The following is a 15,467-nucleotide window of genomic DNA, read 5'->3' as shown; positions in this document are numbered from 1 at the left end:
CACTAACATAACTTTCAAGGTATAAAATCTGGGAGAACAAAGTATTTTACACATCCTTTATTATTCTAGCACTAGTGTGCAGTGATTAAATATTAGCTACTTCTACTCCCTTTATATCACACTAGAAAAGGGGGAAGTCTGCTTTATGCAGACGGTAGTGAGTAGGAGCTTATGAAAATCTTAGTCTAACCAGAACAGACCCGGCAGCAACAGGAAATGTGGTTTGGAATTACTTCTACTTCATGCTCTTGACCTTGTGATGTCTTGTGAGCTATGACGTCTTCACAGTGGTGCTTCTAGATTCTACTATGACTACGGGCACTGTTTAGCAAGATTCTTCAGTTGTAAGTAAATTCTCGAAATCTCAGGAGTCATTTGAGGGGCAGGGAGAGAGAGGGCTGTTGCTCCCCTTCTCACAACTCAATCTTAAATTTGGGTTTCAAATCAAACTGACGGCCTCGACATGGCTTCCATCCTAATCACAGGCATCTACTGGTTCTATCTTCGAGAAACGGAGCGGTTCCACCTGAAACACAGAGCAAATTATTCCAAAACACAGGGGTCCTTAATTAGACAAGCACATCGGGATCACTGGAGGAGCCTTATAGCAATACGCGCTCCTCGCCCGCACCCTGAGTGGGGCAGGGTGTCGTCCTACTTGAGAATGAGCCTCAACTAGTCAGGGGCCGACGGAGCCCCGGGGAGCAAGTTCAGAACGCGGGGGCCCGCGAAGCAGCCGAGGAACCCCTGCCACGAGCCTCCCGCCTTGAGCCTCGAGCCGCGAAGGGCATCCCTGTCCCCTCAACCAGCCGGGAGCGCTTTCGGCTGAGGCCCCCGCGGCCACGCGGCCCGCCGTCCCTCCCCGGGTCCTCAGCCCGCGGCCCGCGCGCGCCCCCCGCCGGCCCCGCCCTGCGCCCGGGCCCCGCCTCCTGCGCCGGGAGGCCCCGCCCCCAACGGCACGGCTCCGGCTGCGGCCGGCCGGCCGGGGGGCGGGGCGGGATGCGGGGCGCGGCGGGGGGCGGTGCGGCGGGGGGCGGCGCGGGGGAGCCTCCGCCCCTGGCTCCGGCGGGCCAGGCCCCGGAGGCGGGGCGCCCGGGCGAGGAGCCGCCGGCGGCGCGGCCGCGGGGCGCGGGGTGCTGCGGGGGGCGGCGGAACATGGCGCCGTGGACGTTCTGGCGCTGCTGCCAGCGCACGGTGGGCTGGGTGCCGGTGCTCTTCATCGCCTTCGTGGTCGCCTGGTCCTACTACGCGTACGTGGTGGAGCTGTGCGTGGGTGAGTACGGGCGCGCGCGGGAGCCGCCCTGGGCCCGGCGGCGGCGGCGCTGGAGGCCGTCCCCGCGGAGCGCCGGGGAGCTCGGAGACGCGCGGCGCGGCCCTCCTTCCGTCGCCGTTTGGAGCTGAGGAAAGCCCGTCCTGGTAGCCGGCTCGTCCGCCGGGGCCGGGGGAGCGCGCGGCCTGCCGCGCCGGGGACCCGGGCGGGCGCCCGCCTTGGGTATGTGTTGGTGCTCGACCCACTTTCAAGTTCATTTAGTTCAAGGCCCAACCCAGTAAGTTACACAAAATGTTGTTGTGAGACAAAGAACGCTTGAGACGATGTACAGCCCGATTATCCTTTTCTTGGCTGTTGATTATGGAGGTGGATGTTTCTTTCATCCTCAGGGTGCAGGCCTTATTTTCGTTACTGCCATTTCCCTCGTTAGCGCTTAGTGCCCAGTTTCTCACCTGGTTCCCTGGAAAGGAGAAGTAAGGCTGCAGTACGCTCCAGGAATTTAAGATACTGGTGTGAATAGGTGGTCGTTAAGATGGAAGGAAATTATCAGCCAGAACACTGAGGGCTGCTGCTGTTTGTGTGCTATCGATTGCTCGCTCTAAGTTAATTGTTCAGAGGCTTTGACTGTGCAGCTGTTTTCGACTTACATTGGCCTTCTCCGAGTTGTTCTGTGTGTCTGCTCCTTATATCAATTCTTCGTGAAAACTTAGGGCCAAATGGTGAGTGGTGTTTGCAAAAGCAATCCCTTGGTATCCCAAAGTGATCTGGTCTTAGTCTGCAGACTGAGGCCACGGTTACCTAAAGAACTGCTATTATATATACTTTTAAAAAAAGGCACATTACGTGTAGTCCGCCCTTTGTATCTGCGGGCCCCGCATCGGCGGATTCAACCAACCACGCATCGTAAATAGTATACACGCTTGGTGGGTGCGGAACCCGCGGACGCCGAGAGCCCACCAAGGAGCTCGAGCATCCGCGGATTTCGGGGTCTCTGGGGAGTCTTAGCCAGTCCTCGCGCGGATACCGAGGGACGCCTGTAGATACTGATTGGGTGAGAGAGGGTGTGCCGTCCGCTCTACTTGCGAGTGGCAGAGTCAAGACTTAAGTCGTGGCTCTGGGTTTGTAGATCTCTCCAATAACTACTTGGTTAAAACCGAGTTCTGCATATGGAAGAGAACGCTTTGGCTCGGAAGCTTTGAGGGTAGGTTTTTAAGTGAAAATATCCACCTTTAAGAAAATTATTTTGTACCTGTAGAACATTTAATTTTGAAGAAAATTATCCCTGCCTGGAGGCCCAGAATAAATTAGTTTTGGAATACATTTCCAAATAGTAATAGCATTAATCTGCTGAATATTATTGTTCAGTCTCGTCCTTTTGCATACCAAAATGTTTGGCAAAAATGTTGTTTGAATCAATTAAAATTAACTAGATTTAGGTATTTCTTGAGGCTACTTCTAGAAAGTCATAGTGATCATAGGATTGTCATCAGCTTGTCATGATATTTTATCTTAATTACTCTGAAATGGGCATTAATTCCCAAAGTTTTAGTAATCTTATTTGATCTCGTGAGAAGGTTATTCTCGCCCTTTTCTAATTCCATACTGATTTTGAAGTAAAGCTTCTGGAGGAACACTAAGAATGTGCATTTATGCTGAAATTGCACATTTGACTTGTAGGTGGTTTTTGTCAAAAATATCAAAATGTGACATCAAACATTAAGAAAAGGAAATGAACATGAATTGAGAAATGCTGTGTGCTAGTGGGGACAGAGGGCACATTTCATCACCCTCTCAATATCTGTGGGCACAGATGTAGGAAATAGGACTCTGAGCAAATAGGTCCTTTGGTTAGGTAACACAATTATTTTGGCTATTAGAATGTTACCTCCATCTTTCCACTGTGCTGATGACGTAGTGAGCCATGAGGGTCACAGGACCGTAATTGTTTGGTCCATAATGGGGGGTGGGCGGAGTTACCTGGTTGCCTTTTTTGGAGATCACTGAAGTTAGGCTATAGGCCCATCCTTTAGAGGTTATACCCAAGGATTTTGTTAAAACATTCTGCAACAACTAAGGCCAGTGCTTGACAGAATTTTAAAATATTCAATGGTGAAAGGTATTATATAGGGCCTGCATTTAATACCTCAAAGTTATCTGAGTTTAGAGATCTGCAGTGTCATTGGACTACATGGTGGAGTGTAAAAACTCGTTTACTGTCATATTGAAACTGTTCTTTAAAATACTTATGTTTGTTTATGTTTTTGTAAGCACAAACCCTGCCATTGAAATGTATTGATATATAACCTTATAGGATCTTTAAATTGAGTAAAGTGTGGGTTTTACTTAAAGTGCTGTTTTAATAATTTTCATAGAATTTTCTTAGCTTCTGGTATTCTTAAAGTATCTGAGAGAGGGTGATAATATTTATATCTTCACGTGCTAATTTATTTCATAATAATCTCCATAAAGTTAGGTATTTTGTCCAAGGTCATACAACTAGTAAATGGCATAATCAGAATTGGAATTCAGGTGGTTTGGCTCCAGAGCCAAGATTACTACTCTTCAGGGCTAGTCTACTTGATTATCCAGATCTGGACACTCAGTGAAGATTCTAGTCTTATCTGTGATCTATTTGCATAAGATAATTTTCTCCTAAAAGGTAGCAGCAGAAGGTTCCTAAATATCTCAGACAATACAAGTGCCTGGTCTGCAGTTGGACATTTGAACAAAGAAGTTGTGCGAGAGGCCCTCATTGCATCCCAGCCTCATAGCTTCCTAATTTTGTAATTACACACACACACACACACACACACACACACACACGCACTCATTTATAATCAGTAACTCCTGTTACTGGAAGGAGTAATACTGAGGACAAAATTGACTCAGTAGGAAGTAATGCATGTAAGATGGCCGTCTCGCAGGGGTGATAAGCAGAGAAGTCATGATGAAGGAATTAGTAATATTGGTCCTTGATTTTAAATTAAACTGAAGTTCTCCTTCAGTTTTCCTCCAAGGCTGATATTTAAACATATGAACTTAGTTATGGGTGGATTGACCAGCTTTTCTGCTTTGGTCAAGGTGGTTATTTTTGAGGAAAGTGCTAATTCAGGCTCCCAGGATTTCTTCAGAAGGTGTTGTTCTGGTCGTTTGTAGCTGTTAGTGGAAGATGCATACCTTGTATTTGGCGTGTAGAGGATCTTGGAGCTTAAAGAGACTTCACAGATGATCTAATTCAGTCCCTTTATTTTACTTCTGAGAAGACGGTTGCTTGGAAGAGCTCAGTGGTTTCTCCAAGGATGCAGATGCCGTTTATCTTTTTTCAGAGAGATGTGTGCAGAGTAGAGCTGTGACCTCTGAGTCTATATATCTAATACTTTCTTGTGTCTCCTTCGTATTTCTTTAAATTTAGAATGAGACAAGATAAATAGCTTAAACATCAACATGGAGTACACCATTTTGACACAGTTGTTTCCAGTGGGTTTTATTGATTTCAGAAGAACACAGGTTTTGATTTCATTGACTTTTCTCTATTGTGTTTCTGTTCTCTATTTCATTGATTTCTTATCTGATATTTATTATTTCCTTTCTTTTACTTTGGGTTTAATTTGCTCTTTTTCTAGTTTTGTAATGTGGAAACTGAAGTCATTGATTTGAGCCCTGTCTTAGTTTAGTCCTATAAATTTACCCCTAAATACTGCTTTATTCACTTCCCATCAGCTTTGATATGTTGTATTTTGATTTTCATTTAATTTAAATTATCTTGTAATTTCACTTTTGACTTCCTCTTTGACCAATGGATTATTTTAGAAGTATGCTACTTAGATTACAGTTACTTGGGGATTCTCTAGATATATTTTTGTTACTGATTTCAAATATAACTCCGTGTGGTTAGAGAACATACCTTGTATGACTTGAGTCCTTTAAAATGTATTCATGCTTTTCTATGGCCCAGAATGTGGTCTGTTTTGGAAGTGTTCCCTGTGCATTTGATAAAAATGCATTCTCTGTTTAGCAGTGTATTTTGCTGTTTGTTGTTGAGTATTCTATTATGTCATAATGTTCCATATATGTCAGTTAAGGCAATTGGTTGATAGTGTTGTTTGTCTTCTGTGTTCTTGCTGATTTTCTGTTTATTCCATCAATTAATTATTGACAGAGGTATGACTATCATTGTGAATTTGTGTTTTTCTCCTTGTAGTTCTGTTTTTGCTTCGTGTACTTGGCAGCTCTGTAATTAGGTACAGAAAATGTTTGAGATTGTTGCGTCCTTTTGTTGAACTGACCCTTTATTGTTATGAAATGATTTTCTTATCCCTGGTGATATTGTTTGCTTTGAAATCTACTTTGGCAGATATTAACATGTCCACAAATCTTTCTTTTGAGTAGTGTTAGTAGGCTCTGTCTTTCTGCTTTTACCGTAACCTGTTTGGGTCTTTGTATTTATTTATTTATTTCATTTTATTTATTTATTTTGGGGGGGTAAGATTAGCCCTGAGTTAACTACTACCAATCCTCGTCTTTGCTGAGGAAGACTGGCCCTGAGCTAAAATCCGTGCCTACCTTCCTCTTCTTTATACGTGGGACACCTACCACAGCATGGCTTGCCAGTCAATGCCATGTCCACACCCGGGATCCGAACCGGCGAACCCCAGGCCACCGAAGCAGAATGTGTGCATTTAACCGCTGCGCCACCGGGCCGGCCCCTTTGGGTCTTTATATTTAAAATGTGTTTCCTGTAAGCATCATATAGTTGGGTCTTGCTTTTTTAATCCAATCTGAAAAATCTCTGCCTTTTTGCTTTTTTTTTTGAGATATAATTGACATATAACATTATGTTAGTTTCAGGTGCACAACATAATGATTATATTTATATATACATATATATATATAGCAAAACGCTCACCACAGTAAGTCTAATTAGCATCTGTCACCACACGTACTTAGAAATTTTTTTTCCTTGTGATGAGAACTTTGAAGATTTTCTCTCTTAGCAACTTTCAGATACACAATACGGTATTAACTACAGTCTCCATGCTGTACAATCTCTGCCTTTGAATCGGGGTGTTTTGACCATTTACATTTAATGAGCGTATTGATATGGTTAAGTTTGTCTTATCATTTGCTATTTTTTAATATGTCCTATCTGTTCTTTGTTCACCTTTCCTCCTTCTTTTGCCTTCTTTTGAATTAATCAATTTTTAAATGATTTTTAAATTTTGAATTATTTTTTATGATTCTGTTCTCTTTCCTTTGTTGGCTTGTTACCTGTAACTCAGTTATTTTAGTGATTGCTTTAGTGTTTATACCATACATCTTTAACTTATCATAATCTACCTTCAAGCAATGTATCACTTTACAGTTAGTCCCTTATAAAAGCATTCTTCCATTTCTTCCCTCCCAGCCTTTTTGCTGTTGTTGTCATGCATTTTATATGTTATAGAATTAACACTATATTGCTGTTATTTTGTTTAAACAGTTATCTTTTTAAAAGATTTAAATAATAAAAAAAAAGCTTAAATATTTACCCATGTAGTTACCATTTCTGGTACTCTTTATTCTTTTTTATGTATCTGTATTTCAATCTGGTGTCATTTTTTTCTGCCTGAGGGCTTCCTTTTAACATTTATTGTAATACTAGTCAATTGGTGATGAATTATTTCAGCTGTTGTATGTCTGTAAAAGTTTTTATTTTGCCTGTTTTTTTAAGATTATCCAGGTATAATTTACATAGCATAAAATTCAGTCATTTGAGATGTACAATGCAGTGAGTTTTAGTAAACTTACCAAGTTGTACAGTCATCATAACCATTCGTTTTTAGAAAATTGCTCTCACTTCATTCAGATCCCTCATGCCCATTTATGGTCAGTTCCTGTTCCCACCCCCAGCCCGGGGCAGCTGCTGACCTGCCCTCTGTCTCGGCGTGTTTTTCTGGACGGCTCAGGTAACTGGAGTCGTGCAGTAGGTGGTCTTGTGTGCCCGGTGTCTTTTACATGTTTTTGAGGTCCGTCTGTTTTGTAGCATGTATCGCTATTTCTCCCCTCATTCTCTACTTTACATTCTAATTTGTATTTTTCTGTTTTTAAAATATATTTATAGTTTTAAGGGTATATTTCTAGTAAGCCTCTACAAATCATTTGTGTGTTGAATTAGAATATAAAAGTATGCCCTTTATTGTATCATATTTAAGTATTTGAAAAACCCTGCTTACAAGGTTTGTAGTGTGATGGGGTCCTATTCATCTTTGTAACCACCAGAGAGTCTAGTTACTAGTAGACTTTGAATCACTGTGTCTTGAATTGAATAGAATCATGCTCTTACAAACTCATTTGAGTCATGTTTGAATGTGTTAGAACAAACATCCACAATAACAATACTAATTAAATTATCAATCTTATATTTCAAGTCTTTGGGGTTAAAGGCTACATATTGCTTATTGGTTCTGCAGTCTTGGTTTTGGGTTATGAAACAATGACTGTTTGAAATTATGCTGATATTCTTAAAAAAAAATCTAGCTCCCTAAATCTCATCCACAATGGTTGACGTAATTATAGGAAAAGTTAAGATGTGAATTAGAATATTTTTTTTTTAAAGATTTTATTTTTTCCTTTTTCTCCCCAAAGCCCCCCAGTACACAGTTGTATATTCTTCGTTGTGGGTCCCTCTAGCTGTAGCACGTGGGACGCCGCCCCAGCGTGGTTCAATGAGCAGTGCCATGCCCGTGCCCGTGCCCAGGATTCGAACCAACGAAACACTGGGCCGCCTGCAGCCGAGCGCACAGACTTAACCACTCGGCCACGGAGCCAGCCCCTGAATTAGAATATTTTTAAAAACCTTTTTATTAATTTTGTTATTATCTCTTTTTAGAGCTAAAGTGTAGTAATTTTCTATATAACTTGCCTTTTGAAAGCTATAGTGCCCTGCAAACCTCTTTATTTGCATTCTACAATTATCCCAACCTTCTTTTTTTTCTTTTTTTAGAGAATAATTTTTTTTATGACTGCTAGTGAGTTAATCTGCTCTGATATTGTTTTCTGTTGATGGAGGAAACCAAACTGGTGTGAGAGTTCTAAAAATACATATCCAAAAACACCGAAATGAACAAAAAGAGCTTTTATATTTTCTTCCCCATAAACTGAAATTTCTTTGGGCCTTCACTGCTTTCTTATAAGACGAGAAATGTGGAAGGAAAAGGTGCGGGACATCTCAGGAACCAGGTCAGACTATTTGCAAGAAAAACGTTATGCCCTAGTCATGCAAATAAAACTTTCCTTCTCGTCTGGCCGCTTCCACTTGGTGGCAAAGACGACGTAGCATGCTCAGTTCCAGACTCTAGTATCTGTCTACTTGACATCTCTGCTCAGATACCTGATAGGCATCTCAGATTCTTAGACTTAACCTGTCCAAAACAAAACTCTTGAGTTCCCCCAACCCCGTACCTCCTGCTCCTACTCTAGCTCAGTAAACGACAGTTCATCCTTCCAGTTCCTTGGTTGAAAAGTCATTCCGCATCCGATTAATCAGCAGATCCTGTCATTAAATGTGCCCAAATCCGGCTTCTTCTCACAGCCACCGCGGCTACTGTGTTCATTCAAGCCGCCATGATCTCTGTCTTATGCAGTAGATTGAAAAACATGGCCACAATAATTTGTACCTCTTCCCATCAACAGGTGGAGTCTGTTTACCGCCCCCCCAACCTCCCTAGTGAATCTGGGCTAGCCTTATACTTGCTTTAACCAATAGAATGTGGTGGAAGTGATGTGTGAAATCTGGAGCCTAGGCCTCAGGACAGCATGCATCTTCTCCTTTAACTCTCTTGTAATGTTCTGGCTGCCAATGTAAGGGAGTCCAGGCTAGACCATATGGAGAAAGAGGCCCAGCCAAGATGAGCTAAACACCAAAGCCCCTGATGTGTGAGTGAGGCCATCCCAGATGGTCCTGCCCCAGTTGAGCTGCCAGTTGACTGCCCCTGATAGAAAAACAGCCCAGCTGATCGTCGCCCGAACTGCTGACCCACCCAATTGTGGGAGATAGTAAATGCTGGTTGTTTAAAGTCACTAACTTTTGGGTGGTTTGTTAAGCTACATTATCACCTATATTGTTGTAGTACCCTTGTATCTTGTCTCCCGTCCTCATGCCGCCACCATCTTCACCCTGGACCCTGTCTCTTCTCCATGAAGCAGACAGAATCATCCCATTAAAATTAATACCCGATTTGTCACTCCTCTTCTGAAAACCCTGGCTGGCTGGCTGGCTTGTTAGTGGGACGCCGGAAGTCCTCACCGTGGCCTCCTCCCCACAGTACTTCTGACATGCTTACTTCCCCCCTCCTTTTGTGTGATCTGCAGCTGCCACGCTTGCCTTCTTGTTATACTTTAACACTTGTTGAGTGATCTTAGTAAATTATTTAACCTCTCTGAACTTGTCCTTATGCTATAAAATGGGCTTAAAGTGGGATAAAACCTGTCTTGCAAAATAAGGTGAAGTTCTTAGCAGACTAGGCTTTCACATGTTACTCGGGGTAGGGAGAAGATTTAAACAGTCACTGGCATATATTTTCTTGCCTTCCCTTTTTTGGTGGGAAGTTGTTTGTTTTAATTCTTAGAGTTGTATTATCGTCGTCCCCTCTGCCCCCACCTCCACAGTCTTGAGTGAAGGAGCACATTCTCACACAGATTTTCTAAATATGTTCTTTTCTTAATTGGCTGTATTTGAAGATTATATTGCAAAAACATGTGCCTATTTTGCTGTGAGCTGCTGGTAGTGTCAGGAGTGTGTGGGTGGGAGAGTATATTGCTAAGGGAAGGAGCCCCCCACATCATCATCACGTGGGGCTTTAAGAAGACTAACATGTAACACTACTCCTGTGAGCATAGAAGCTGCCAGGTTTAGGTATTGCTGAAATATGTGGTATATCTTCTTGAGCAAGTGGGCACCTACACTGAAATAAATGAAATAGTAGCTCACAAATAATGGTGAGTATGGTTTTATGGAGAAGAGATTTCTAAGAGATCCATAAATCTTGATGATAAAGATTTTTAAAAATTCTGTTTTTAAAACACTTTTGTTCTGTATGTTCTTTTGCCCATTGTATTTACTAATAGGAGCTTTGGTCCACCCAGTTGGAATCATAGAAGGAGTAATTTTTATTAACGTACTAATTGAACAACGTATAAAAACAAACTTGAACTTATTCAATGTGAAGTCTTTAGGGCAGTTTAAGCTAACTGTGTGGAAGGGACACCGGGAGCAGCTGAAGGAGAGAATGCTGCACACCATAGTGTTAATAGTGTATGTCACTTGTGTGAGGTTATACTGACTTTTTTTCTTTCTGATACTCTGTCATTCCCATTTTTCTATGGGTAACGGGTATACTTTCTGTAAGTATTGAAAAAGAAGGGGTAGAGGTCATAGTTATGCAGTAGCCTTCTAACATTGTATTCTCCTTCCACCCTCCAAAAAGCCAGAGTGAATCTTTTAAAACCCAAGTCAAGATTGTTAGCGCCTCTGCTCTGCACCCTCCAGGGTTTCCACTTGGCTCATGATGAAATCCAGAGTTCTCTCTGTAGTCTGTAAAGCCCTAAATGCTCTGGCCACTGTTACTTCTGACCGCCTCTTCCTCGGCTCATTGTGCTTCAGCCATACAGGCCTCCTTGCTTGTCATTGATCCGGCCATCCATGGTCCCACCTGCTCCTTCCCCCGGGAGGCTTGCCTCCCAGGTTTCCATATGGCTGGCTCTCACTTCATCAAGATTTCGGTTCACATCTTCACCTATGAAAGGTTTCCTGGCTACCCCATAGAAAACCAGTACTTCCTCTTTCACTTTCTCCTCAGCCTGCTTTGTTGTTCTTCACAGCGCTTATTACTATTTGACATGTGGTTATTTGTGTTTCTCTCCTCAGTAGTATGTTCACTGCTTGTTTCCAGAACCTGAAGCAGGTCCTGCGTAATGTGTACACAGTGGATACTTGTTGAATTAGTGAATTGATTGTACAGCTGCAGTCCCCATATCCACACAGTAGATAACTCACAGTTAATTTTGAATACAGATGTTCTCCTGACCTTACAAACATCTCTGTTAATTTAGGTATTTAACAAATGTTGAGTGCTTAGAGTGTTGCATGTACTGTACGTGACCCTGGGAGTCAAAGATACGGGAATGGACGTGGTCAGGTGCGTTTGGTCGTCATCTAGTACCGCCTGTCTTGAATATCACGGTGCCGATTTGCCTGTTATCAGTTTTAAGAAGCCCTGCTGTAACTAAGTATGTAATTTTGTTTAACTCAATATTTTTCTAAAATATTTTTACCATAAAATTCTTTTTTCATGAACCATCTGTTTGTAATCCTTTTAGACTTAGACAATTCTTGACCTTTGGGAGCAAAGCTGCAGCAGTGGTGGTGGCGGCAGGGGGAGGTCAGCGCTGAGGGGACTGTGCCTCTGAAGAAAGTGGTGTTACCAGTACATAGGAGAGGTGACGGCTCATTCCTTCTACTTCTGTTATTAAATTCATCGTATTAATACATTTAGCATGAAAAACTTTATTTCTATAGATGCCAAAAAGGTATTTGAAAAATCCATCATCCATTCCTGATTTTAAGAAAACACTTAGTAAAATAGGAATAAATGGATACTTTTCAAACAAAATCGCACACACACAAAATGCTTGATTGATTTCCACTAAAACCAACAACAAAGTAAGTGCTTATTACTGTGGCCATTGCTCTGTAATATTGTATTGACAAAATCAATTACCACACTGAGTCAAGAGCAAACAATTAGAAACATAAGAGAAGAAAACATAAGGAGGGAAGAGGGAGAGCAGCTTCTGTGTGCAGACGATGGGGCGGTGCCTGCGGAAAGCCGAGAGGAGCCGCAATGACAGAGCACCTGAGCAGAAAGAGTGGAGTGAAATGGCAGGGCATAAAGTCAGCAAACAAAACCAATACTTTCTACATAGACACAATAATGAAAATAAAGAATAATTGAAAATACGGTGGAAGAGAAGTCTCCATTTCCAATAACATCAAAAAATAAAATACTTATGAATAAACTTAAGAGCTATGCCAGACCTGTAAGAAGAAAACATTCTTGAAAAACACAAAAGTTGACTTGGACAAATGGAAAGACGTTTCCCATTTCACGTTCATGGATAGAATAACTCAACATTATAAAGATTTCAGTTCTTCCCAAGTTAATGTAAAAATGAATTCCAGTCCTAATGAAGTTTTTTTCTTCTTTCTAGCACCAGACAAGTTGATCCTAAAGGTCCTATGGAAAAATAAATAAGAAAGAACAACCGGGAAACCCCTGAAAAAGAAGATTGATAAAGGGGGCAAAACCCGCCAGATTTTAAACCACAAAGCCTCTAATTAAAACTGAGAGAGCAGTGGGTGTATGAGAACTCTCTCCACTCTCCATGTCTTTGCTGTAACTTGGCAGTGTCATCACATGCTGAGGGGTGTGTATCTCTGAGGTCTTTTTTATAGGGCAGGCACTCTCCCATTGTAGGGCAGGCTCCACCCTCGTAATCTAATCACCTCTCAAAGGCCCCACCTTCAAATACCATCACATTGGGCCTGAGGATTTAACATATGAATTTTGGGGGGATACGGTATTCAGTCTATAGCAGAGAACGTTCTCTTACATAGTCAGAGTACAATTATCAAAATCAGGAAATTCACTTTGATAAAATACTGCTCTCCAGTCTATGAGTCTTACACTTCACCAGATGTCCCACTGATCCTTTGTTTGGCTCTGCAGTCTAGTCCAGGATCGCAGGTTGCAGTTAGTTTTCAGGTCTCTTTGATAATCTAGGAGAGTCCTCAGTCTTGGCTTTGTCTTTCATGACCATGACATTTTTGAAGAGTACAGGCTTTTGTAGAATGTCCCTCAAATTAGGTTTCTCTGATGTTTTCTCATGATTAGATTCAGGGTACACAGTTTTAGCAAGAATACCACAAAGGTGATGCTGTGTCATTGATTGTAGTATCTTGGGGACTGTTACCTTTGGTCGTTACTTAAGGTGGTATTTGCCAGCTTTCTCCATTCTGTAAAGGTACAGTTTTTCTTTGTCGTTAATAAAAGTGTTCTCCTAGACTCAGAGACACCACACACATCCCCCTTCAGGGCTTGCTGCTCAGTTGTGGCGAGTGCGGTCAGCAGATAGCTTCCAGCTATCAGCTCGTTCAGCATGACTTGCCTCACCCAGGTCACACCCTTCCTGGGGCAGCTGCACCCTCACCTTCGTAAGAAGGGGCCGGAAGCTGCCTGCCTGTCAGCCGGGCTTTCATAGGCCGCCCTGCAGTTAGACTCTCTGCCCAGTTCTGCTTCCTCCCCCTTCCTTTCATGTTTGTTGATCCCTAGTAAACATCTTGCACCCCAAGTTCTATCTCAGGCACCTAATTCCAGAGAACCCAACTTGAGACAAGTATCTTTGTGGGGAAATGCCTTGAGACTCTGTAAATCTGTTCCTGATTACTTGCACTTACTCTTTTTAGCATCTGTTGAGGATTCTTGCTTGAAACAGTTATTTTTGTGCTGGTTACCAAATGGTGATTTTTCTAATTACGTGATTTTTTTCTATGTTCAATAGTTAGAATTCTACTGTAAGGAAGAGCTTTCCGTCCTCCCCATTTACTCATTCATTCATTCATTTACATCCACATACTCACGTGGATTCTTATTTTATGGGTTATAATCTGTCATTTGTTTTGTTGCTCAAATTGTCCCAGATTTGGCCAGTAGAAGCCCCTTTAGTTTGGTGTCTGTGTCCCTTTGACATGTCCCCATCGTTTATTCCTTCCTTCATCTCTGACACCACAAGATATTTCATGCTTATCTGATAGTGTTCCTGTCCCTGGTATCTGCCGTTTCAAAATGGGCCAAATCTGAATGTAAAAAATAAAAACATTCAAGTACTAGAAGAAAACATGGACTGATGATCTTATAACCAGGGAGTGAGTAAAGCCTGATGGAAAAAAATGGATAAGTGACATAAACAGTTCACGGGAGAAAAAAGTGAAAATGGCTCATAAACATATGAAAAGATGCTTATCCTCACTTGGAAATGCCCAGTGAATTAGCCTGTGACACCAGAAGTTTGAAAACACTTTAGTGGGTAGACTGTGGAGAAACAGGCAGTCTCATGCATTGCTGGTAGGAGTATAAAATGGTACAACCCCTGTAACGGATTTGGAGCAAAGCAGACAGGTTGACTTTTGGTCCAGTAATCCCACTATTAGGAATCTACACTGAAAATAAACTCCCACAAATAAACAACACATGCATAAGGTTATTCATTGCCACATTGTTTGCAACAGCAGAAGGCTGGAGACAACCCAAATGTCTATCAATAGAGGCCTGATTGTCTAACTGAACACCCACACAATGGAATCCTGTGCAGTGCTTTGAAAAACAAACAATAATTATCTCTGTGTACTAATGTGTAGTGATTTCTGGGATATGTTAAGTGAAAAAAGCAAGGTGTGGAACAGGGTATATAAGGGAAGAACTTAGAAAGATATATTTATTTGCTTGTTTTCCTAAAAGAAATAGTGGAAGGATAAAACAGACCCTAATAAAAGTGATTACGTATGGGCTGGCCTGGTTGCATAGTGGTTAAGGTCACAGGCTCTGCTTCAGTGGCCCAGGATTCACGGGTTGGGATCCAGGGCGCAGACCTAGCACCACACATCAAGCTGTGCGGTGGCAGCATCCCACATAAAATAGAAGATTGGCACAGATGTTAGCTCAGCAACAATGTTCCTCAAGCAAAAAGAAGAGGATTGGCAACAGATGTTAGCTCAGGGCCAATCTTCCTCACCAAAAAAAAAAAGATTACCTGGGGTGAGGGGATAAGGAATGAAAGCGAGGCCTTTCTGAGTACCTTTTTATATAGTTTTGACTTTTAAAGCATTTATATTTTTTACATATCCAAAAAATAAAATTAAAACAAAGAGCAGAAAAAAGTAAGCTGTAAAATTTGAAATCATGAAACAGGTGAACTCAATTTTATATAAAGTTGCTACTGTAACTATACAGAGAAAAAATTTATTTCACATGACTTTTGAACATTGTACTGCTTAGTGGGCTATAGTTTAAAGCCAAAACAAAATTTAAAAAACTGCAAAGAAATCTTAAAATAGGATGCAGTTTTTAAACTATTTCATGTATATTTTAGGATAAACCGAATA

The 15,467-nt window shown here is 41.9% G+C and overlaps 1 protein-coding gene across 33 annotated transcripts in view; it reads left to right on the top strand.

The window, feature by feature from the left end:
- The first annotated feature begins 323 nt into the window (after window positions 1–323).
- ZDHHC20 (zinc finger DHHC-type palmitoyltransferase 20) overlaps window positions 324–15,467 on the top strand; it is a 66,870-nt gene continuing 51,726 nt past the window's right edge. For 2 of the 33 annotated variants that reach the window (XM_070240080.1, XM_023621373.2), the window contains exon 1: window positions 1,058–1,273. In XM_070240080.1, the coding sequence (XP_070096181.1) occupies window positions 1,156–1,273 (118 nt within the window). In that variant the 5' untranslated portion in view covers window positions 1,058–1,155. Of the gene's footprint in view, window positions 345–1,040; window positions 1,274–1,298; window positions 1,548–3,283; window positions 3,387–5,338; window positions 5,432–11,359; window positions 11,537–11,626; window positions 11,747–12,517; window positions 12,734–15,467 lie in introns of those variants that run through there. The other 31 variants (XR_011427906.1, XM_070240077.1, XM_070240086.1 and 28 more) reach the window with 31 other exon arrangements.

The sequence above is a fragment of the Equus caballus genome, chromosome 17 (genome assembly GCF_041296265.1).
Source record: "Equus caballus isolate H_3958 breed thoroughbred chromosome 17, TB-T2T, whole genome shotgun sequence".
NCBI classification, from domain to species: domain Eukaryota; kingdom Metazoa; phylum Chordata; class Mammalia; order Perissodactyla; family Equidae; genus Equus; species Equus caballus.
Note: the sequence above shows the minus strand (reverse complement) of the source record. Positions and strands in the feature narration are given on the sequence as shown.